This window comes from Wyeomyia smithii, chromosome 2 (assembly GCF_029784165.1).
Source record: "Wyeomyia smithii strain HCP4-BCI-WySm-NY-G18 chromosome 2, ASM2978416v1, whole genome shotgun sequence".
Lineage (NCBI taxonomy): Eukaryota > Metazoa > Arthropoda > Insecta > Diptera > Culicidae > Wyeomyia > Wyeomyia smithii.
The window spans coordinates 22,688,062-22,714,173 of record NC_073695.1 but is presented as its reverse complement, the minus strand read 5'-3'; the positions used below and the strand labels follow the sequence as shown (position 1 = coordinate 22,714,173).

The 26,112-nt window shown below is 37.8% G+C and overlaps 1 protein-coding gene across 5 annotated transcripts in view; it reads left to right on the top strand.

Annotated features, from left to right (window-relative positions):
• LOC129725144 (sestrin homolog) overlaps positions 1-23,073 on the top strand; it is a 71,140-nt gene extending 48,067 nt beyond the window's left edge. For all 5 annotated transcript variants that reach the window (XM_055680623.1, XM_055680622.1, XM_055680624.1 and 2 more), the window contains 6 exons: positions 9,537-9,701; positions 20,136-20,318; positions 20,378-20,576; positions 20,630-20,945; positions 21,008-21,302; positions 21,378-23,073. In XM_055680623.1, coding sequence (XP_055536598.1) covers positions 9,537-9,701; positions 20,136-20,318; positions 20,378-20,576; positions 20,630-20,945; positions 21,008-21,302; positions 21,378-21,464 — 1,245 coding nt within the window. In that variant the 3' untranslated portion in view covers positions 21,465-23,073. The remainder of the gene's footprint in view (positions 1-9,536; positions 9,702-20,135; positions 20,319-20,377; positions 20,577-20,629; positions 20,946-21,007; positions 21,303-21,377) is intronic.
• Positions 23,074-26,112: the final 3,039 nt, after the last annotated feature.

The window sequence follows — 26,112 nt, the reverse complement described above, 5'->3', positions numbered from 1 at the left end:
CGAGCCGGTGCGTATCAACGGCTCGTGCATCCCTAAAAATCGTCAGCAACCGAAACAGCCAATGGCGAGCCTTATTGCCGCGGAAGTTATTGACGCTGGTGCCAGTAACGCAGAACCGAATGCATGTGAATGAAACCAGAGTGATAATCAAATGCAAAATGTTTTGGACTAATCTCATGTTTTTGTTTAATGTTAATGATTGAATGATGTTTTCAAATGACCTGATTCATGAAAGTGAATCGATCAGACAATAATTTCTTCAATGGAGTCAGTACCCAACTTATCAGTATTGATTGCTGGTTGCACTGTTTCAACGATGCCAACCTTCTGAACATCGGCTGATGCTTTACAAGTGTAGTGGTTTGGAGATGCGCAATACATTCAAAATACGCTAGAGCATCAAATGCATTATGCCCAACGCACATGCGTTGTACTGGTTCCAATTTTAATCAGTAAATGCGCTAATTTCGCTCATAAATGATCTGGTTGCGCACACTCCAACTTTTGCGTGTACAGTCGTGCCTGCATGACGGTGCTTACCACACAGACGGAGGATCCAAAATCTGTCGCTGTGGAAGGTGATCTCAGTTAACCAGTTTGATGCACTGATTTCCTCTTCTGATCCGCTGTTCGGTTCTACCAAGGTGATGATATTTGTTCGGTTTTTGCATGGGAAAAAGCAAGGAAATATTTTTGCTTCTGTCATCACGCACATTCTGACAATCACATATGAGAGTTCGCATAGGAGCGAAGAGCCTTTAAAATCTCTTTAACTTCGTGATCGTGAATGAAAGGTTGCAGTAAAATGAACGGATGTTGAATAAAAAACGCATCAACATATTATATTTGAAATCACCGCCTGCTGCGCTGCGATTTGCTGCAGCTCTGCTTGCTGCTGGTCGAACCCTTTTCTCAGATAATCATTTTCTTGCAACCGTGATCGGATAGACAAGGAAAACTAAAAATGGTGTCTTTTATGCGTACGGAGGTATAACTATATCTCCGATGGGCGCGTCGTTCTGCACTCAAGCGAACAAAAAACGACAACAACAACAAATCGTTCCAAAAGTCAAACCGTTTGTATGCAGTAAGGTCGCTTTTTACGCGGTTTATTACGCTGGTTGCTGTCCTCCATTACTCAAAAACGGTACAAGATATCGACCTCATTTCAATCACGTTTTCCGTTTTAGGCCACGAGTGATCATGTAGGGGAACCGCTCCCACATTCATCTCAGTTCCTATATTCATCTCATCACGCCTTTTTGGTCAATTTATCGTCAAATTTTATCATATTTTCAACGTAAAACTTTTAGCCACTTGAGAAAATCGAGAAGCAAATAAATTTACTTTCAAAAATTTGTAGAAATTTGACGGTAAATTGGACTAATGAGAGAAATAAGATGAATATAGGTGCACCAACCTGTTGAGATGAATAATGGAGCGATTACCCTATCAGTTTAAAAAAAAACACAATTTTTGGTGTAAATACTCAAAATTAAAAATATTGAATTTTGGTCTCCAGATTGGCCACTATCATATTCAAATGAGGTTTTAAAGTTTTAGGACGGTTTTGTTTGTTGTATTTGCAACGCAAAAAAGTCGTTTTTTACGCGGGCCCATACAAATTTGGAACGCATCCCACGCGTAAAAAACGATCTTAGTGAACTTCAGTCTCGGCTGTGCTGAAAAAAAAATCATAGTGATCGGTTGTGTAGTTCGATTTTGATTGCCTCTAAGAGTTTAGCCTAATAAAGCAAAGCCTTGGTGCTACATTCCGATTCGGAATTTGACCTTCTGTTTATTATACACAGACTTCACAGCCAACTGTTTGATATACAGGATAACTGCAGGGCCAGCGCTACGATCCTACTGACACTAAGAGTCTCTCCCGAGCCGAGACTCGAACCTACGACGACTGGCTTGTTAGGCCAGCATCGTACCTCGAGACCAACTGGAAGGTCAATATTTAGCCTTTAGGTCAGCCTAATATTCAGCCTTATTTTCAACTCTGAATGGACGAAATATGCATTTCAAAAGGCCCTACATTCTCATAGTTAGTATCATAAAATCATAATTTTTTCAGTTTTTCAATTTGCATCCCTATGGTGCCGTGAAACGTAATTCTACGTCAAAAAAGAAAAACAGAGAAACAAATGCAAGTTTATGCAAGCGACATGAGAAAAAATTTTATCGCGAAATTTGTTTTAAAGAAATTCCTTCAACATAAAAATTTGTCCAGTTTATCCCGATTACTTGCTGTGAATAACTTTTATTATTTACATTGAAGGTGTATTGCATCTTCATGACGATAAAAGTATGTCTAGAAGAGCGAAGCATATCCAATAACGTTCCAGTTAAATGTGCCCATTAGCCGCAGTTCACGTTTTGAAAGAGCCAAGAATTACTAAGAGCAGTAGGTACGAGGAACATGCAGATTTCAAAGAAAATTTTTGTCTGTTGTTTTTTGACGTAAGAGTCCGTGAAGGTCCATTTGGGAGAGCTGCGTAGCCGCAAGGTTACAGAGTCCACTTTGTCAAGCGAATGGTCGTAGGTTCGAATTTTAGTAGAATCAGGTCATTCGATGTGAAAACTGGGGTGGCATTGCGCAGCTCTATTCGAACGATTTTCGCTATTTTCGAGTATGTCACATACTGCCAGTTATGCTTTAAGCTTAAAAGGAGCTGTCATTGTCATGAGTCCTGCGGCTCATCTAACCCGAAAAAAAAATACGAAAACGAAACATAACGCCCCCCAGCGATCATTTAGTTTTGTTCGAGTTGCTCGAAACGAAATGCGCAATGTCACCCCTGGACTTTAAGTATGGGTTCATTCTCAGGCTTCCCACCACTTACCCTTCATTTACGCTGGAATATATAACACCTTTGCGTGAATTCCTCTTAACAAAAACATAAGTCTCTCTTATTTATAAAAACTGGCCAGAAGGACGCACGACGAAACTTCTCCAGGGAATTATAATTGGTGATATTTGGCAACAGGAACGAGCATCGGTATAGTAGAATAGTAAGCGTGTAAAAGGAAAAGTATCACATTACACACAAGCACTGATAAACAATAATAATAAGCATGCCACTTCTCAATAGCGGTATTGCTAATAATAGAAGTGTGGGATACAGCAGACACCCAGGCATATCTCCATACAGGAAAAAAGAATCCATTTTGAGATTTCACTCGCATCTTGGGATACGTTTTATACGGAACATTTCAATCCTGTATAGCGATGTAAAAATCGACGCATATGTCTATGGTTTATACATCATTCGATTCCTGTATTTCATAAGATTTGATATTAGCATCGACAGTACGTTATAATAGTTATTATTTAAGAAAAAAAACAATCAACAAATCCAAATTCAATTTAAAATATACCATTCAACCAACCACGTGCACGCTTCCAATGAACAGATATCGCAATTATGTGCCAAATATTGCCTTTATACTTCGCACCTTCATCACTACCACGTGATTGGTCGTCAATCATCAATCATCCAACTGATCCCTTGGAAAAGAAGACCTTATTTCCATGTAAAAAAGCAGCACAGGTGAGCGGCTTGCTTTCATTTCCAATCTGGCTTCTGAAACAGAAGCATCAGCAGCAGTTCCTAAATATCTTCTTAGAGATGATGTATATGAAGCACATAGAACTATACAACTTTTGCAAGTTCCGTCATTCTCGCAGCTGCGTTTACGATGCTGCATATAAAGCACATATAACTGTACAACTTTTTCATGTTTACGAAGCTGGTGGTTTGTTCCTCTAAGGCAATGAAACGATTAGCCTCGTAAGCGCAGGAGCGAGCTGATGAGATTGAACCCAATGATTTGTCAAGTATCAATTAGGAAGGTGGTAATTTTAGTTTTTTACCCTCTTTGGAACTCGACCTTCTGTTTATTATACACAGATTTCACGGCCAACTGTTAAGTGTACAGGACAATTGCGGGGCTAGCGCTACGATCCTACTGACACTAAGAGTCTTTCCCGAGCCTAGACTCGAACCTACGACGCACACTGTTTCCAAAGCTGCAAAAACGTGATCGAAATTATTTTGACCCCAAAAAATAGATTTTAAAGCCATAGTACCTTCAGGAAAGATAATCCATTAATTATTCTCCATGTTATAGAAGTTGAAATTTTGTGATTAATCCACTTAACAGTGAGAAGCGAAACTTACTTTTTTCATCTTTGCATATAAAAATTCATTTGTTTGGCAAAGTTGTTGCACATTTTATAAGAAACAACTTTGTCAAAGGTACCATACTTCTATCAGCCTTTTTAAACGGACTTTTATGGAGTTTCCTACAAATTGCCACAAAGAATCAATTTTTTCAATATAACATTTAGTAGTGATTTTCTACAATTTTTCAATGTCCTATATTGTTGTTTGATATCACAAAACAAACAATTTCATCGAAGAAAGTTTATTTTTATCTCTCATATTTAAACGGTTATTGACGATTTTTATTGAAACAATGCACTAATTTACTAACAGATATCTTTAAAACCTGCAAATATCTGCAGACTAAATCATTTCTATATTTAAGTATAAGTAAAACATCATTTAATCCAGATATAGGCATTTGTCTCTCGCTGTCTCCTGTGCAGATATTTGTAAATAAATAGGTGCATTATTTTAATAAAAATCTTCAATGACTAAATAAAATTAAGAGATAAAAATAAACTTTCTTCGATGAATTTGTTTGTTTTGTGATAGCAAACAACAATGTAGAACATTAAAACTTTCCAGAAAATCACTATAAAAAGTTATATCAAATAAAATATTTTAAAGGGCATTCTAGAGAAAAATTCATAATAGTTTATTTAAATTAGCAGATACAAGTATAGTGTCTTCGACAAAGTTGTTTCTTATAAAATGTGCTAAAACTTTACTCGGCAAAGTGGATTTTTATATACAAAAACGAGAAAAATAAAACTCATTTTCACTTTTAGGTAGATTAATCACAAAACTCTCTTCGGATATATTGTTTGTTTCGTTGTAGCAAACAATTTTGTAGAACATTCGAAAGTTTTAGAAAATCACTATAAAAAGTTAAATTGCAAAAAGATTTTCAGTAGGAATCTGTTGAAAACTCCACAAAAGTCCATTTAAATAGATAAATAGAGGTATGATGTCTTCCACAAAGTTGTTTCTCTTAAAATTTGCTACAACTATGCTGAACAAAAAGAATATTTTTATTCCAAAATGAGAAAAGTAAAATTCGTTTCTCACTGTTGAGTGGGTTAATCATGGAATTGCAACTTCTATAACATGGTGAATAATTAATGGATCAACTTTGCTGAAGACTTCACGGCTCTAAAATCAATGTTTGTAAGTGACTTGCATGTAAATGAATGTTGCAAAAAATAACACATTATTTAATACTAGCTGACCCGGCAATTCTAAATTCATTGATTCCTTGTGGTTTGTTCATATTGATTGAAATGATTGGTTTTATCGGAATGACAACATCCTCGACTTTTGGCTTTTGTACATCACCTCTATTCCGGAAATACCTATATTGGGTGGCATTCAGTTATTTTCGTTGGTTTCCACAAACTGAAAGTGGTCATCTTCGAATTCAAAATGGTGTCAATACTCCAATGCGTCAATGCGTGGCTCTACATCATTTCGATTACAAAAATATCCATATATAGTAGTATTCGGTGTTTCTCGGCTGTTTCCCAAAAGTTGCCATCTTACAATTCAACATGGAATCTGAGGTCAATTTTTAGCTCCTTGCACCATTCTGATTCCGGTGATACTCAGATTGGGTGGTATTTGATCACTTTAGGCTATTTTTCAGAAACCGGAAGGCGCCATCTTGGATTTCAAAATGACATTTGGAGGCAATTTCTGGCCTCTGAGTGTCATTCTGGTTGAAAAAACACCCGTATTGGGTGGTATTTGGTCATTTTCAGTTGTTTTCCAAACACCGGAAGTCGCCATCAGAATGTTGTCTAAAGTAGATTTGTGGCTTCAGTGGATCATCACTATTTCGGAAATACCCATATTGGACGGTATTCGGTCATTTTCCACTGTTTTTCAGAAACCGGAAGTCGCCATCTTGGATTTTGAAATGGTATTTGGAGACATAGAAGAGGGAGGGGTGTTAGAGCATTATGGGCATTTGGTTCCATTTGCTTGGTTAATTCTCGAGATGCGCAAAAATTTGTGTTTCATTTGTATGGAGGGGTCCCTTCCAGAAGAGGGAGGGATGTCGAACCAATATGAATTTATTTTAACCCATAAAGACATCCATATCCCAAATTTGGTTCCATTTGCTTGGATAGTTTTCGAGATGTGAAGAAATTTGTTTTTCATTTGTATGGGACCCTTAGTCACCTTTCTCGACCCCTAAAACCCCTATATACAAAATTTCACGCCGATCGGTTCAGTAGTTGCCAAGCCTATATGGATCAGACAGACAGACAGAGCTGCATTTTTATATGTTAAGATTAACCATTCAGTTTGCCTTTTGACGACACTCAAACTGTCACCAGACTTGTTAGGTTGAAATCTGTTTTTTTATGAGAACCCCCCTCCCCATTTTCCAGAGGAGGAAGGGGTGTCAAACTGTCATACCAATATTTCTTGTAATCCCGATTTAGGTTCCATTTGTTCTAATAATTGTCGAGTTGGGCAGAAATAAAGTATTTTTATCGAAATGGGAGCCCACATCCCCCCCCCCACCTTTCAAAGAAAGGAGGTAACTCAAACCATCATAGAAACATAATTTTGCACTCAAAAATCCTCACTTATCAAGTTTAACTCCATTTGCCTGACAAGTTCTCGAATTCTGCAGAAAATTGTATATAAACGATTATATTATGGCAGGGCCCTCCTCCAAGAATCTTCACATGCAAAATTTGGTTTCATTTTCATTTGATTAGTTTTCGAGTTATGTAAAAGAAAGACCTCCCTTCCGGAAAAGACTTCCCTTCCAGGGAGGGGTCTCGAACCATCGTAAGAACCTTGTCCGGCTCCAAAAACCCCTACGTACAGAGTTTCACACCGATCGGTTAAGTGATTTCCAAATCTATAAGGATCAGATAGACAGACAGATAGTCAGATAGTCAGAACTCCATTTTTATATGTTCAGATTCAATTAATTTTTGCAAAGTTTAAAATTGTAACATCGACCTAAGAAAAGAGTTAATTTCAATGTTTACAGATTTCTTTTTATATAAACCTAAACGTCATTGAACAAAGTTTTTGCGATCAAATTTTGTAATAAGAGTTGTCTTGGACGAACATTTGTAAAAAGTTATGTGATTAAGTTATACAATGGGCTTCGAAAATTTAGAATAAACTTTTTTTAGAATATTAAGCAAGGGTGTGATTTTCATTGCTGCTGTATAAAGTTAGTAGTGACTCCTAAGTTTCCTAAGTTTCAAAAATTTCAAAAATCACTGGAAAACACCGGACTCTCTTCGCCGGACGTCTTCTCACCGCAGTACCATGTAGAAAAAGCTCATGCTAACCGTCCTTCGAGATTATTTCAGATTTCGACCGTCACGTCACATTTGCCGTTATTAACTTTGTAGCAGATGGTAATTTCCGCCGCTCGGTGCTGACGTTTAGAATCAACAACCTTCCCCACCGAATCAAGATTAATTCTCATACTTTCCTTGGAATATTTCAGAGATGGTGGTGGTGGTGGTGGTATTTCGTTTTGTTTTTCGTATTAAGTTAGACTAATTCGCCAGTTGGAATGTTAATGATAGTTTTATGATGCCACATGCAGCTACACTTCCGCGACATTGTCAAAGCTATTTATAGAACAAATCGTCCATTCATAGATGGTAAACAAGAAGATTCATGGGTGGAATCTACGTCGCATTCGGCGTTTATTTTAGTTGTATCTGTCAGCCCTGATCTGCTGTTAGCAGCGGTGACACGAGTTCATCATGGCAGAGATGTTAATTAAATAATTGATAACGCGCTCCCGAAGAACCACTCCAGAACTTCTCATCCAGTTTCTATCTGGTTTATTTATGTAACCAGATGCTGCTCTCGCTCGGACCTAATGACAACACATATCAAGTGTATGAAGCTGTGTCATATATCTGAGCCCAAGCGCATTTTGACGATAAACAAGCTGTCACTGTCGAACGGGAAAACAATCCGTTCGTCAGCAGAAGTGACTGCGTGCACAAACAAACCAGGTTATGTACGAAAATGAAATTCATTAAATACCGGCTGAAAAACGAAAACAATTACGTCGATGATGGTTTGCTGCAGCCTGTTGTCCCCGAGATGGTCAACAAGACGAGTTGCCGTTCCTTGAAAGCAACGCAACATCTTTCTTGTAATCGCGACAAAAGGTGCATTTCACGACGATATTCGTGGTTTATGAATACGCTTTCTATGGGAAGACTTCCGTTACCATGCTCTCCTAGGAATCGAATATCAAACGCATTGGCAGAGTTAGGCCGTTTATCATCTATTTTGGTTGGAAATTTGTTGAAAACAATCTAAATTTAGAACGTTGACAACGTTCTATTTCACATCTGGTGGGCGTTCATCATTGATAACCGTTTTATTTTTATTTTCTTCTATGACGTACGAATCGAATTCTTTTTGACATGTTGAATTTAGAAAAAAATATTATCCTAATCGTAATCTAGTAGTATACGAATCAATTTGAACGATGCTCTTGGGCTATAATTAGATTCTATTCACAAACAAAATCACGCGTGAACGCCACTTATTTTACTCACGAGGGGTTTCACACCAATCGATCCAGTCGTTGGCAGTTCCCTCTTAGCTTGCATACATTTTTATCAAATTTAGATTTTTATAACAGTTTATACCGTTTAAGTCTTTCACACATTTCAAGATGAACATTTTTACAGGTAAGTTTTTCTTTGTTAGAATTTGTTTTTTTCGCTCTTCGTTTAAGAGTTTAATAAAGTGCGTCACAAGTCCCTTTTCCATGTGATGAAGTGATGGTAAAACGACATTTTACTGTAGTCTGCAAATGAACTGTCAAATCCACAGACGACTTTGCGTAAAATCTCTCTCTCCCAACAATCCAGAACAACACTCTTGGAAGACATTAATTAGCTGACAAGAACGAACCCTTTTCGCATTTGCTACAAAGCGCCAGGATTAGCTTGGCCGCACGCCGTCATTGTCTATTTCAGACTACTAACAGCAGTTCAAGCATCGAAAGATTTTTTTTCAGGTTGGCTCAATCCGTAGAAACTGCGAGTCGCTTGTGATAAGGAAATCAAATGTGCTAATTAATAAGTAATATACAAACATTACTGATAAACACCATGGACACTCCTTTCGTCCAGGGAACAGCGATAAGCCTTCTCATAACTAGAGTCAATTTTAAGGAAGTGTTTCTTCCGAAGGTTGAGAAGTATATGATTTCTAATATCAGTTTTAGCAATTAGTCAACCTTCGTGAGTTTACATCCTTTCAATCATAAAACACCGGAACATAATTCATTAGTTAGAAAATATACCCGGTTCCAAAGTAACGTTCTGTTTTTTTCCCCTTTCTTTCCAGTACGGGCCAAAGAACCCGCTAATGGACAACGCCAACATGGACCACGTCACGAAGGTGATTGCGTACCATCCGCGCTACCTCCAGCACTACCTGAACACACAAAACTTCGTGATGCACTGCGATGGACCGTTGCCGTTCGAGTATCGATCCTACATTGCCATCATGGTAAGTTGAGCCGTAATTGTCTTGCGTAAATACCTCTTTTAGCCCTGGCTGGGCGCGCTGGCCATAATCCGAAAAGGGTGTCTGATATTTACAATGCCCTTCTAGACAACTATAATGGACTGTATGTCACCGCGTCTATAGACGACAATGGCCTGGCAATGGCATTTGTGAGCTGCAACAAAAGAAAAAGGTGCCATAATCAACACATGATGATAATGCGCGGCTGTGATGGGCCTTTTCCCCTGTCGGTTGGTCGCTTACTCAACCCGGGTTCTTCGGACAAAGAGACCTTATCTTGTTTCTATTCTTATCGATGTTATTTTTATTATTCGGCTGCACTTACCACTTGGCGATGGTTTGTTTTCTTCTCTTGCTGGACATTATAACAGACGATTGGTAAACATCGCCTGCCTGTTTTATCTTGTCTAGTTGTTAGTATAGTGTTGTTCAGAATGACACTCTGTAACAAAATAACACTTACACGAGCTCGAAACATTGTCATCGAAGACGTTATTCAAGATCTGCATTTGATCTTGATGTTTATTCAATTGAATTGTATGGAATTAACTGGTTCTAGGGCACAAAAATCGGTATGCAACCTAATATGATCACTTTTTAGATAATAACGAATACTGCTTCTTCGAATGATATATCGCTTTGCGGTTCTTTTTTCGTATTCAAGAACGGTTCATTCTTTAAAATTTATATCTTACATGCCACATTTCAAAATGCTTAAAGCTAATTTATGATATTAAAAAACGACTTGTTAGTTTACGTGTTTACAGGACCTGTTTGGGAATTGAATTGTAAGTAACAAAAAAGAGATTTCTCGTCATTTCATACGAAAATGCTTATTTACTCTAATTCAGAGTTAGATTCGGTTTTGATTGTTGCAGAAAATTTTTATATAAAAATTTGATATGAGAAAAATAATTGAATCCTTTGATACGAGCATAACAATTTATTCAAGACATTAAAAAATTTAAAATCAAGAAACGGAAAAAACACTTCCTCAACGTATAATTGACTCTAACTTTGTGGGAGCTGAGGCTCGGTAAAGTAGAATTAAACATAGAGGGAACAGTCAATTATTTTTAAAAAAATCCGCCACTTAGCACGGTGACAATGTATCGTCTTTTCCCATTATAATCGTTTAAGTTGCAGAGGTAAATTCGGTCTCTGGCAATAACGATTGTAACACTTCCTTCCATCCTTCCATAACCAACTGCAAGGATGAAGTCGGTGCCTTAATCGATCGTTACAAAAAGCTACTGAATTGTTGTACGTTAAAGATGGTAAATTAATCCCAAATAGTAGTTCTTTGGTTAACATCACCAGTTTGGATCAATCACAGAGGAGCAACTATGAAATGTGGGGTCGTCAATCTCAAACTCAAGGATTATTGACTCTAAATTTGAAAACTGTAGACAGAGACATAAAGAACTTTAAAATATAACCCCAAATGATGTGGAAAAGAAAAATAGATTTTGTCGCAAAATGCAAAGCCAACAATTATCGTACAATGCCACTCCGAGTGAATAAATTTGAAGATTCGCTGAGATAATTTATTCTATTTTTACTTCTATTTCAGGCATTTAATTTACAATAGCTATACAAGTCGATTACTCATTCAAGGACTAACAGACGTAACACTAGAACCTACTCCATCGCAAAAAAAAACAAACAAATTATTTCAAATTTTTAATCGAATAATTGTCATCTAACGATAACACCGTCTGTGGCGCTGTAATGCAAACTCTTACATATTTTATGGTTCCCATTTTACCACATGCACGTACATAAGCACTGATGTCGAAACACAAGACGCTTGTGCGAACACGGCAGCAGATGGTGCTAGTGTTACTAACGTAACGTGCTCGTATCGACGATGACTTGATTGAAACTTCATGTGTCAGGTCTGTTTGTCTGTGACCCACTCGTCACTGATAGAAGCAAAGTGTGAACACAAGAAAGAAGAATCACGAGATTCACGAATCGAAAAACGAATTGGACGGATTCTAAAAATCTACATTTCACAGACAAATCTGTACATCTGGTATCCTTGGTTTTCCAATCTTTCAGTTGTTCTACCGTTTGCAGTTTTTTCGTCTCTTTTCGGTTTGCGATACAATTTTATGGTTATCGCGCGAGATACTCTCAATCAGGAAGTGATTCAATTCAAAGATTCTAGCTGCACCGCTCAATCGGCTCGAGAAGCGATAATAAATCACCGATTGACGCCGATAAAAGAATCAAAACAGCGTATACACAAGCAGCGATAAGCGATAAACATTCAATCGTTACATCAGCTTTCTTTTGAAGAGACGATACAAAAAATCGCGTTTTATTCAGGTTTCTTCAATTCTAATGATTTTTGCTCACATATTCTCCTCTACCTGTCAGGGAGAACTAGACTTTCTCTCACACAGAGTGAGTAACTGCCCACATTTAGTCGTAGAGCATTTCAGTCGCAGAGTTCGTTTTCAACAATCATTGCGTGCGAGAGATCAATACTTGTTTTTTCTCTCAGTTTTATTGGCTTTCCAGTTACTAGGTGAGAAGTTGGTCAGAGAAAAAAACATATGGGTTTACATTGAATCCACTTCCTAACAGATTTTGAATTTAAGATTCTTCAGAACGTTCGATTTTACACTTTTTTTCGCACCCGAAGACAATGAGAACAGTAATCCCCCCCCTCAGATGTTCAGAGAGCAATTCATTTAATTTTTCTTGTGTGTGCGGAGGAGCTATTTACAAGAGTTAGCTGGGCTTATACTCTGTCAAATTAACAGCGTTTATACGCAAAAGAAACTAAAGGGTGATTTTTTTGCTATTTGGTTTTTCGTGTGCTTAGATTTGACAGTTCACGCGGGAATTCTGACAGCTGTCAAAGTCTAATTTACTCAGTTTGGTTGGCCATTTCACCATGAACAGACTTACGCCGAACAACGCTTACAAATACAGTAAGGTCGCTTTTTACGCGGGTTGCTTTTCTCCATTACTCAAAAACGGTACAAGATATCGACCTCATTTCAATCACGTTTTCCGATTTAGGCCACGATTGATCATATATCAGTTTTCAAAAAATTCACAATTTTTGGTGTAAATACTCAAAATTTAAAATTTTGCATTTTGGTCTCTAGATTGGCCACTATCATATTTAAATGAGGTTTGAACGTTTTAGGACGGTTTTCTTTGTTATATTTGCAACTCAAAAAAGTCGTTTTTTACGCGGGCCCATACAAATTTGGAACGCATCCCCCGCGTAAAAAGCGACCTTAGTGCAATCGAATTTTATTACAAAAATTCGTCCCCGTGAAAAATGTTTTCGCGCATTACGAAAAAAATTGTGTTCAGTGACGAAGCTCATTTCTGGTTAAATGGGTATGTTAATAAGCAGAATTGCCGCATTTGGATCGAAGAGCAACCAGAGGCAATACAAGAATCGCCAATGCACCCAGAAGAATGCACGGTTTAGTGCGGTTTACACGCTGGTGGCATCATTGGTCCGTACTTCTTCAAAGATGATCAAAATCACAACGTTACGGTCAATGGCGCTCGCTATCGCGCGATGATTTCTGATTTTTTTTTAACGGAAATGGAAGAGCTGGGTCTTGTTGACATGTGGTTTCAGCAAGACGGATCAACGTGCCACACAACGCGCGAATCAATGGACATATTGCGGAATGAGTTCGGTGAGCAATTCATCTCACGAAATGGACCGGTGAATTGGCCGCCTAGATCATGCGATTTAACACCGCTAGATTATTTTTTGTGAGGCTTCGTTAAGTCTCTCGTCTATGCGGATAAGCCAACAACCCAAAATTGGACTTTTCGTATGGACCATTGAAAACGTAGCCGTGGCCAACATTTGAATGAAATTATCTTTAAAAAGTAAATGGCATAAACCAATTTATCGGCTCAAATAAAGATTTCATACAGTTTTGTAATTTTTATTTGTTTTTTTTAAAGAAAAACCAAATTCCTAAAAAATCACCCTTTATTACTCTCGCTCTCTCAGCCTTAGATGGTATGATGCGCATTGAATTAAAGTTCACAGTTATTGAGAGGGGAGAAAATTTTCTCTTTAAGATCAAGATGAGTGGTCTTGTTTTATGCTTGATCTGAATACAATTGCTTTTCCTCATGAGAATTCTCTGATACGATTTTGACCATCCTTGCCGGTGACTAACTAGGTCACCTAATATGTTACGATTTTTTCAAATATTTTTTTTTTTGAGTATTCAGCACGCAAAATCAATTTCAAAGTTTTATTTTTTGGTGCTCATTTTTTACTGTTTCAAACACACTACACACACATAGACACACACACGTACACACACACACGCATAGACACACGCACACACCCACACTCACACACCCACACACACACACCCACACACACCCACACACACACACACATATGCTTTACACACGCACACGCTTCACAAATGCACACGCTGCACACACGCACACGCTTTACAAACACATAGACGCTCTACATTAGACGTGGGCACTCCGCCCACGAACTGGTCCTAAAGAGCTGGTTCTTCAAAGTGAGCGAGTGATCGCGAGCTGATCAAATGAGTTAGTTCATCGAAAGAAGCAGTTCTTTTGAGAGCGATCAAAAGATTTCATTCTTTCAATGAACTGACTCTTCTGATCAGCTCGCGAGCGAACAGCTAAATAGATGCAGAAGATCAGTTTTTTCGCTCTTTTCGTTCCACTTTTGCCATCCATTGGTATGCGAACTCGGCGCCAGCCTTTGGACCTGTGTGTGAACAGTGGCAAGTTATTTTTTGCTTGCTTCACATGGCTCTCGCTTGCGGTGTTTGATAACACAGTGCAACAATTTTTTTGCCTTGGCTTCTATGATGATATTTTCTATGATGATATTTTGATGAAGTTTGATGCGAAAACAAATGTTCCCGAGTTTGAACATATTTCAACTTAAGGGGCAATAATGGCGCCATTTTGAATTTTTTAGAAATCGAAAATTTTCGATGTTTTTTAGACGCCATTTTGTTTTAAGACCAAATATCAAAATTCCACGAGTTTGTCCACATATTAGCATCTTCTTACCCATCTTTAAAAAAAAAAACAAATCTTATATCGGACAAAAACTGAGCTTAAAACGGTGATTCTACGAAACTGGTTTTGGCATGGTTTTTGTTTATTTCACAGAGCAAAATAATATCGAGTATGCATGAGCATAAATGGTAATGCGCTTATATCTAAAAGTGGTAGTCAAATTATATCTTATATTGAGTAAAAAAGTCTCAGAAATCGATTGATAGGTGTCTGATTTACGTAAAATGTCAGCAATATGTCGATTTTGCGAGTGCAAGCGATACTCAAAGATACAATAACAATTTGGCATCACATAATCCACGCCTTTTTGGAGCGAGGAGAGAAAAGAGAGAGCTAGCTAACAGTTCATCATATTATCGAGAGCGTGAGGTACGTTTGTCATATCGAGAACGTGAGAGCGTTACTGCTGTGTTTTTCAATTTTGGAAAGTAGCGTCAGGTTCAAACCAAATATTGTGAAGCAAAGTTCGGATACGGGTTAGCAGTTAAGAAAAAAAAATATTGAAAACCGTTTCGACAAAGTTGCTTCGATTACTGGAATCCAATCCATGCATACTACAAATCCTTCAAGAATAGATTCCATCCTTATGAGAACGACTTCTGGCTCAACAACGGGCTTCGCGTTTAAACTAATGAAAACACGCAAGACTAAATAAAAAAGTAAGCAAATTGTTGTTATGTATGTTGTTGTTTTTTATATCCTTTTCATATTTGTTCATTCCATTATAACGAGAAAACTGAAATAAAATTGTTTTCAATTTCATATTATCGTACAATAGAACAATACAGGGTGTTAGGGAGCCGACTTAAAATCCTTTAAGGGGTGATAGAAGACCCTATTTGATGAAAAAAATCCTTCTACGCATATGGCCAAAATTTAACTACTGCAGAGTTATTCACTTTTTTCAGTTTTCGGTTATGTTTGCCTTTAACGAGGCCTAGCACAAGTCGTATGATAGCTAGCTCAGATCTGTAAGTTTCATTGGAAAGCTGAGAAAATTTTGTTGTCAATAAAATCTTTAAAACGTGATATTAGAGAGAATGAAAAGCACCTAAATAGGAATAAATGTGAAAACAATTTTTTTTTGAAAACTCAACTGAAATTTTCTCTATGAAATGTGTGACAAACATGGATTTTGTTCTTAACTAAATTAAACATTGAAGTCTACTCTACAAGTTTTTCTTTGACACCAAACATCCAGCTCTTTAAATTTAGCTGCTATTTCACTTTAAAAGCAATAGCCTGTGCCTTCATTCAACGACGCGTCTACGTTAACACAGTGGGGCAGAAAATTGTGAACCTTACAACAGTAAATAAAGGCGCAACTTTTATCTTTTAAAGTGAAATAACAGCTAAACTAAAAGAGTTAGATGCTTTGTGTCAAAGAACAATTTGGAAAGTAGACTTCAATGTTCAATTTAGGCAACTACATAATCCATGTTTATCACACATTTCAGAGAGAAAATTGCAGTTTAGTTCCCGAAAAACATTTGATTTTACATTTGTTCCTTCTTAAGTGCTTCTTATTCTCTCTACTTCGACGTTTTTAAGACACTATTAATTAAGAGATTCTTCCAGCTTTCCAATTAAAACAACAGAATTCAGATAGCTATCATACTTTTTGTGCTAGACCTCGTTAAAGGCAAACATAACGGAAAACTGAAAAAGTGAATTACTATGCGATAGTTAGATTTTGGCCATATGCGCAGAAGGATTTTTTTCATCAAATAGGGTCCTTTATCACCCCTTAAAGGATTTTAGGTGAGCTCCCTAACACCCTGTATAAATTTAAATAACGACGAAAGTGTAATGAAGAGAGAAAAGGAAATGAAATGAGATAAACCCATAACTTATAATGGAAAAAATTAATTGTTGGGAAATAGTTGAGAGAAAAAATGGCAACATTGCTGTGAAAACGAAAAATATTGTTGTATTCTTTGATAGGAACAACAATCCTAAAATTCATTCGTTGGTTTGTTCTTTGAGTTAGAAAGTTAACAGACATTTGCCAATAATTATGACTGTTTGATATAAAATGGAGAAATTAAAAAAAGGTATATCCCGAGATTGCCTCATTACCTGGGGGTGATATTTGTTTCTACGTGAAATTTTCCGAAGAATACGATGAAATTATCAAATTTCAAATAAAAATGGCTGCATTTGCCGAAAAATGTAACTTTAGTTTTCGAATACAAAAATAACCTATCTGGCAACACTTTCGGTCAAAAATTAAATTTTTTCTGGAAAAATCTATCAGTATTTTACGGACATCTTACGTATGAGAATTGTAAGAAAAAGGAAAAAGAGATTTTGAACAAAAAATGCCTGACTTTAAGGGGTATTCCAATCGATACCAAAATTGGGATTTTTTCAAAGTGAACCTAGATGAATAATTCCCCCAACTTTGAGCCAAATCCGTGATGGTCGTGTACAAAAATATGGACACTTCGTATGTGTCAGAAATGCGTGAAACGTCGAAATTTAGTGTTAACTCAAAAAAAAAAATTCTAAAAAAACAACTTTCTGAGTCTTAGAAAATTTTCGAGCTTGGGGCCAATCGGTCATGTATATTAAAAAATCAACTTTCGAGTTTTGTTTAACGGTAGGGCTCAAAAGCTGCGTACTCTCGAATAAAGTCCCCATGCCGAATTTCAGCTCGATCGGAAATCGGGAACACGTGCCTCGCAGCGGTCAAAATTTCAATTTTTTGACCGATGAAAATAATTCACAGTAGTCATGAAATTTTCAATATCGATTTTTTTATGCCAAACGTCTTACAAATGCATGAAACGTCTAGGTCTGGTGTCAACTCAAAAAAAAAAAAAATTGCAAAAAAAAAAATCGAGTTCCTGGGACTTTTTTAAGCTGGGAGAATTGAATACCAAAGTAAGAATTAGAATACAGACGATGAAATATTCATCACAAAAGTATTGTAACATATCCTATATCATGGTACGACACTGCACTGTGGTACAGAACGACAATTTAGGCAGACATGGGGTTTTCGATGCAATTTTGTGATTTTACAGCCACACTCTTCATGAAGAAGTTTCTTCTTATAAATGGGTCTACAAACACACAGAAATAAAAATTATGGTGGTCCTTAAACCTGCAAAATAGAACAACTAAAATTCTTGTACGTGAAAATGTTAAACTATCTTTGGCAAAGTTGTAGATTACTGGATCTTAAGCAATTTTGTAGAAGACTACTTTTTTGTAGCTCTTGAATTGACTGAATTAGAGCAATTCTGCTCAGGGGGGCTTCGAATGAACAGTTTTTTTGCTCCATTATTTTTATTTCGAATTTCTCAGTCAAGTTGAGTTCGGACAACTTTTAGAACTTCAAAAGACGCAAGTTCTGGTTGTTGAACTTTGAAGATATCTTTTACGGGTGAAGAGTTATTAATGTTTTTATTTTTGAAATACGTTTTTTTCAAAAGTTGATATCTCTGAATGAGGCAAAGGAAAAAAATATCTTTTGGATTCATTTGGAAGAGCAGCCCGTGTACTTTATCATATAAAAAAAATGGAGATATACTTTTTCTTGAAATTTAATAAAACTAGTTTGAATCTGCTAACTTTGTCGTAAAAGTAAATTTTTTCCAGTTATAGTTTATTTATTTGGTACATATTTTTCGGTAAAGTTAAAGATAAGCTTATTTAAGATAACTTCGCATTTAAATACACCTATATCTCTTAAATTGACTGATAGAGTGTAATTTTACTTGGTGGATCCACGATTTTTAATATATAAAGTTATGTTTTATTCTCTACACTAGATGCGTGTTGAACTTGCCATCATTTATTCACTTCAAAAGTTACAGTTTTAAAAATTGAAAACATTGATCACTGGCGTAGTGTGGTGGGGCTAAGGAGGCGAGAGAATGGAAGTTTTAAAAACTAAACAGAGAGAACTATGCTGAAGTGCCACTGCGACAAATACTTGTCTTTTGTATCTGAGAAATTGGATGCGAGTTTAGAGCAAAATATATGTTAATACATATATGAAAAATCGTGGATCCATGAGGCAAAGTTACACTCTATCAGTCAATTTGAGAGATATAGGTGTTTTTATGTGCGAAGTTATCTTGACTAAGCTTATTTACAACTTTACCGAAAAATATGTACAGTAGTTTTACCAAATAAATGAACTATAACTGATTTTTTTTTCTTTTTTGACAAAAGTTAGCAGATTCAAAATAGTTTTATTAAATTTCAAGAAAAAGTATATCTCCAATTTTTTCATATTATAAAGTACACGAGTTGCTCTTCCAATTGAAACCAGAAGATATTGTTTTCATTTGCCCCATGCAGAGATATCAACTTTTGAAAAGAACGTTTTTTGAAAATTAAAACAATAATAACTCTTCAACCGTAAAAGATATCCTTGAAGTTTAACAACCAAAAATTGCGTCTTTTGAAGTTCTAAAAGTTGTCCGAATTTAACTTTACTGAGAAATTTGAAATGAAAATAATAGAGCAAAAAAACTGTTTTTTCAGAGCCACCCTAAACATAATTCCTCTAATTCAGTCATGTCAAGAGCTACAAAAAAGTAGTCTCCTACAAAATTGCTTAAGATCAAGTGATCTACAACTTTGCCAAAGATAGTTTAACATTTTTTTACAAACAAGAATTTAAGTTGTTCTATTTTGCAGGTTTAAGGACCATCCTAATTTTCATTCCAGTTTATATATAGACCTATATATAAGAAGCAACTTTTGCAAAGAAAGTGATCTACATCTTTGCCAAAGATAGTTTAACATTTTTTTACAAACATGAATTTTAGTTGTTCTATTTTGCAGGTTTAAGGACCACCCTAATTTTCATTACAGTTTATATATAGACCTATATATAAGAAGCAACTTTTCCAAAGAAAGTATGGCTGTAAAATCACAAAATCGCGTCGAAAACCCCATATCCGCCTAAATTGTGGTTCTGTACCACTGTGCACTGCTAGCATATTATATGGGATACTTCATTAGAGTGGCTCAGTCATCTTCCATTAGAGTGGTCTTTTTTGTCATTTTCGAGAAAAATACGGATTCTTGTGACTGATTATGAATCTGAGACTGCATTGAATATTGAAAAAGTTAAAACCTTCTTCTGATTAGTTCGAAAGATTGGGACATACGACATACTCTTCTGAAACAATTCCCACAAATTCAGCATCCTCGCGAGAAAAACATGGTATTGATTATTACTACAAACGGTAGATTCCACAGAAAGAGAGAGACCTTCCGCTTTCTAGTTTGTACAATACGAAGATTCTTGTTTTATTATAAACAATTCATTTTTTAGTCTTGAAAAAAAAACTAACTAGCAACTATTCTGCTATTTTCCAGGCCGCCGCTCGGCACAAGTGCACCTATCTGGTCAATCTGTACGAGAAGGAATTCCTACTGCAAGGCGGCGACCGCAACTGGTTGAAAGGGCTGGAGTACATTCCGGCCAAGTTACGTGCCATAAGCGATATCAACAAAATCCTAGCTCACCGTCCATGGCTGTTGAATAAGGAGCATGTAGAAGTAAGTTTAGTGCTCGAAACCAAGCCATATCTTATACCGTTTTGTTTTCAAACTTGCAGCGCTTAACCAAATGCCAGAACAGTTGGTCGCTGGCTGAAGTGGTCCATGCCATTGTTCTGCTGGCTCACTTTCACTCCCTGTCGTCTTTCGTATTCTCCTGCGGTTTGACTCAGGAGCTGGACACATCTAGTCAAAAAATTGAAAACAATAACATTTTACTCCAAAAGACTGATTTAGAGCATCTGAATGGGACAGACGGTGAGTAGATTGTACGTTAGAGTAGGAACTGAAGATTAATTTTGATTTTGCAGCAATTAGTATACAGCAAACCGAGGTGACAGTGGACGCTCTGATGCAACGTATGAAGAAGCTGTCGGAGAAGAGCACCGAATGTACCGAAACGGAGCTGAGCAATCGCTTCAAGAACGTAGAGATGCAAGCAGCCGAACTGCCGGCCGTCGTCTCACGGGATTGTGTTCCCGAGGTACCGCAACAAATTGGACGCTATGTGGACGATCCAAATTTTACCTATCAGGACTTTGCTAAGCGCGGGGCGGAAAACATTCCGCAAACTTTTAGGATACAGGACTACTCTTGGGATGATCATGGATATTCACTGGTGAATAGGTATGGGAGTGGTCTATGTTTGGAGTAGAGAGATTATTAATCTTATCTTTTATCTCACGCAGGCTCTACAACGACGTTGGTTTCTACCTGGATGATAAATTCCGAGCGGCCTACAATCTGACCTACTACACCATCGCCGGTCGAACCAATGTCGACACATCGAAGTTTCGCCGAGCAATTTGGAACTACATACAGTGCATCTATGGGATCCGGCACGACGATTACGACTACGGCGAAGTGAATCAGCTGCTTGATAGAACGCTGAAAATGTTCATCAAAACGGCTTGTTGCTTTCCGGAGCGTATTACCAAGACGGATTACGACAGTGTACTAATCGAGCTGCAACACAGTGAAAAGGTAGATTGTTTATTTAGAAATTACCCCTAATTCCTGTTGCTAGAATAATCTTTTTTATTTCTCTCGTTCAACCAGGTCCACGTAAATCTGATGATACTGGAGGCGCGTAACCAGGCGGAACTGCTGTACGCGCTACGTGAAATTATGCGTTACATGACATGATTTAGAAAGTCACTAGAGTGTACACGCACGACGGACGAGATTCAGCTTGCATAGAAAAGCAAACGGTTTTTTTTATTATCATGTATGTAAAGTAGACACTAAGTGTTGTAATAGTGATCATCATTTTTAAACTGTGTCTTCGGGCAACAGCAGTGAAACAGAGAATTTATACACATCTATGTTTACTAATATTCGTATGTATTTTATAGCAGTTGAGCATGAGGCAGAAGTGTAACAGAAGGAAGGCTAATATGTAGGCAAGCAAGAGAAGAATAATTATCAGGTGATATAAATGTTAAATTCAAATATAATAAGAGCATCTTAGCTGGAGCTGGAGCACGATTAAGAATAAAGCCGCTAGCAGTCGAAACCAACAAGCCATATTTCAAATGATTATACCAGAAAGTGGCTGATGTTCAGGGCATTGATTAGTTTATAACTTTGTAGTATGTAGCAAACTAGCGGTTGGCTGGCCGCTGTCTAATGCAAGCGAACTGCAGCTGGTCACTTCAATTTCACCTCTTAACCTAGCTAGGCGAGCAACAAATTTTTCGATAATCACAGAAAACAAATCGCACAACTTGACACTCCCACAGCAGTAGAGCTGTTAGCTAGCAAAAGCAGTGTTTCAATTCGATCTCGAAACAGACGCACGAAGATTTGCCATCCATTGTGACATCGATTTTTCAAAATTACACTGCTAAACAGCAAACATAAGTGAAATATTTGTTTTAAGAAAAGAAATGAGAAAAAATAGGAATAAAATAATCCTGTCGAAACTAGTCCATGATATACAGACAGAAATAATAGAACAGTCGAACCAGTACTGTATTACGAAATTCCAGGAAATTTTCGAAGAAAACAAAAACACATGTGTTCAAAGTGCATAACAGCAAGGACAAAAACCAAAAACAATACAACTTTCAAGTCCATTCGCGAAAATCGGAACACTTTTAAGCCGGCAGGTCGTTTTAGTCTTGTGCGTGTGTAAAGAGAAATTTATTACAAAGTATGTGATTCGCTTCTGATGGAATTTGTGCCAAAAAATCTCTTTTATTGTTACGTGAAGCATCAATCAAGTGCATCTAGTTTGATTAGAACACGCAGGCAAATACAACACACACCCAGCATAATGCTTAATACATATTTAACTACGAATAAAAAAGCGAAGCAGCACTTGTTAAACGGTGAAAAATGTAAAGAAAACTGTTTTGTTGATTGAGAAAGTTATTGATTCTATCTATTTGTTTAAATACAGAACAGTTCCGCCAGAGAACACCCGTTAATTTAATGTTTAAATTTTTATGTTTTGTTGAGAGCTATTTTAAGAAGAAGAAAGAGGAGTTCTACCCGTTGAACGGAATACAAGAAAGATCATACCCAACTGTAACACTGCAGGTATTTTTTACATAACGTAGGACAACACAACAAAATAAACTTTGATAATCAAGCAGAGTTAAAGTGCGCAACACGCAAGAAGCTTTGGAAAACAAACCAGCCACTAGACGAAAGAAAAAAATCCAGTTGAGCTGAAGAGTTTTTACTTGTAATTTGCTAAGCAAAGAGCAGCCGTTGAGAATAAATGAGAAGATCTTCAACACGCAATGAATTGTAGCGTTTGTTTTAGGGGAAATAGTTGAGAAAATTTCTTCCCGAAACATGAAAATCACAATAATTCTGTTTACTGATCCATGTACAACGTTAACTGACATGCATCATCTTAGCCCTAACCGTTAATATAGTGAGGGGAGTAAAGACTCGAGTCTGAGACTGTTAAATAAATTAAGTTTAGAATCGATGATAAGCGAACTTTTAACTGGTGTTTGGTGCAGAAGCATAAACCATTAAGTGTACTAGGCATACAAATCGGTGGATATCACCTCCCTGACACCGTAATCCCATTACCTATAGTTTGACAGTACCCCCATTATGACGAACCCCTCGATGCCGAGCCCCAAACAACAATGACCGCAAAGGGAAGACATCTGACGTGCTCTTCACTTCCGTTTGGTGTTGCCTAATCTATCGATGTCGCTGTTTATAGCAAAGTGAAGCACAGCCAGCGTTGCCAGGTCATTTTTTCAAAAATCTGGAAAAGGCAAAATAAAAATCTGGAAAAAATCTGGCAGTCATTTCGTGGGGTGAAAGGTTAATTTTTCGAATAAAAGTTTTGGGGTACGCAAAATTTGAGGTGACAAAATTGCAAAATTTCGCGCCAAAATTGAAGTGATGACCTTTTTGCGGAACAGAGAAAATAAAATCTGGATAAAATCTGGATCATCCATGAGAAATCTGGATAATTGGACATCAAAGCTGTCTACCTGGATACATGTTCGAAAATCTTGATAATCCAGCTAAATCTGGATACCTGGCAACGCTGAGCACAGCAGTGTAACATGCCATGTCATACCTTCGTATACAAAAATACAGGCTACGAACGTGTCTGGGAGGTGGTGGGTATAGTCAAGCGGATAAAACACGACCGCAAGCTTATGAAAAAGACTGCATAACCATGACAGCAAGTTTTCAACTGATTCGGCTGTCATTGCATTGCACAGCTTTCCCTGCTCCTCGTACATTCGGTACATAACCCGACAGTAACTGATGACAGCACACACAAGTGATGCCAAACAAGTTGTTATTTTTCATCTCCTTATGTCTGTTGGTTCTTCCAAGCTGTCGTAAATGACAGTCTATAATCTTCGACATCCTTCGGCACGAATCCGAGCGGGATGTCAGGTGATAATGATTCACGACAGTAAGACCGATGAAAGTATGAAAGAGAGATGGTGCGAAGCACGTTTTTTTTTGCGTGGGGTATAATATCAACAATAGAAACACATGTTAAATGGTTAGCTCTGTATTCAATATGCCACCGGTCTATGAAAAAGGAGAAACGAAAAAGTGCGAGTCGATGACAGCCGCAGCCAATCAGCAGGCTGTCAACAGCGCAAGCCAAGCCGACAGGACATCCTCAAATGAGCAAACTAGGCTGTCATGTCCGAACGAACAAAATACATGCGCAAGAATGAGCACGACAACTCACACAGTTTCGTTGCCTTGTGTAAGCTGTAGCTGTATGTGAGCTCTCATGAATAGCTTATTCATGAGGTTAGAGTGAAAAGGAAGAAAAGTTGTCATTATTGTGTCGCTCTCCAGTCTTCTTCCTAAGCCTGCACGGCAGGCTACAGTGGGCTGGGCATGTAGCTAGAATGCCGGAGGAACGATCAGCAGACTTTTTTTTTGTTCACACATTTATTTGACACGATTTCACAGACTTGCGCAGAGTTGCAAAAATTTTACAATTTTATACCTCACTATTTTGTGGAACGAAAATCAACATTCAACCGCGATGAAGTGTATAGTTCGAAATTGCTACCAAACGACAGTTTTTTTAATACCCGAGCAATAATTGCGGAGAATGTATTCCACACGTTTTAACCACAAAAATGCCTTAATCGACAAACTTCCAAAACTCGTAGCTTACCAAAGGACAGAAATAATAGGTTTCAGAAAATATTATTAATTTTATTGCGTGTATGGATGTTATCAAGATAAATATTTTTCGAATAAGTCCACGGTCAAGTAAAATGCAATCATCCTTCCACAGTGATGACGTTGCCGGTGCAACTACAAAATTGTCGCTACATAAAACAGAAGTTGGTTGAGCAATTCCTCAAATTTCAAAAGAAAGCCGGCTTGCACCGTAAATCCAGAAAGCGCAAGTTTAAAAATCGAAATACGCTGGCAGGATTATTACTGAAATTTATTACTTACTTTACTTTATTTTTAACGCGACAGACCGATTATCGATCCAGTGCCGAATCCAGAATACGTCGCCATGTCCCTCGGTCTTGGGCTGCTATCCTCCAATCGCCCCTAACACCTATTTCGCGCGCATCCTCGTGCACACATCCAACGAGTGCGGGGTCTACCCCGAAGTCGACAACCTCTATCGGGATTCCTGCTAAATATAGCCTCCTCCTCGTGCACACATCCAACGAGTGCGGGGTCTACCCCGAAGCCGACGACCTCTATCGGGATTCCTGCTAAATATAGCCTTCGCTTGGTGCTCATCCGGCATTCTCGCTACATGCCCAGCCCACTGAAGCCTGCCGTGTTTTATCCGCTTGACTATATCCGCCGATTTGTATGCCTGGTACACTTCATGGTTCATGCGTCTGCGCCAAACACCATTTTCTAGTTTGCCGCCAAGGATTGAACGCAAAATCCTACGCTCAAAAACACCAAGAGCTCGCCGATCAGCCTCTTTCAGCGTCCATGATTCATGGCCGTAGAGAGCCACCGGAAGAATCAGTGTTTTATAGAGTGCAAGTTTAGTACGGATTTGCAGACTGCGGGACCTTAGCTGGTTACGTAGCCGGAAAAGGCCCTGTTTGCGGCTGCTATCCGCCTCTTTATCTCACGGCTAACCTCGTTGTCACATGTCACTAATGTTCCCAGATAAATAAATTCGTCGGCTACTTCAAATGTTTCCCCATCTAGCACCACCGCAGCACCAACCTCCGACGGACTACCACGCACTCTGCCAGCCACCATGTATTTCGTTTTGGCAGAAGTTGTGAAAAGCCCTAATCTTGCAGCTTCCCTCCTGAGAGGTCCGAAGGCCTCTTCCACAGCTCTACGG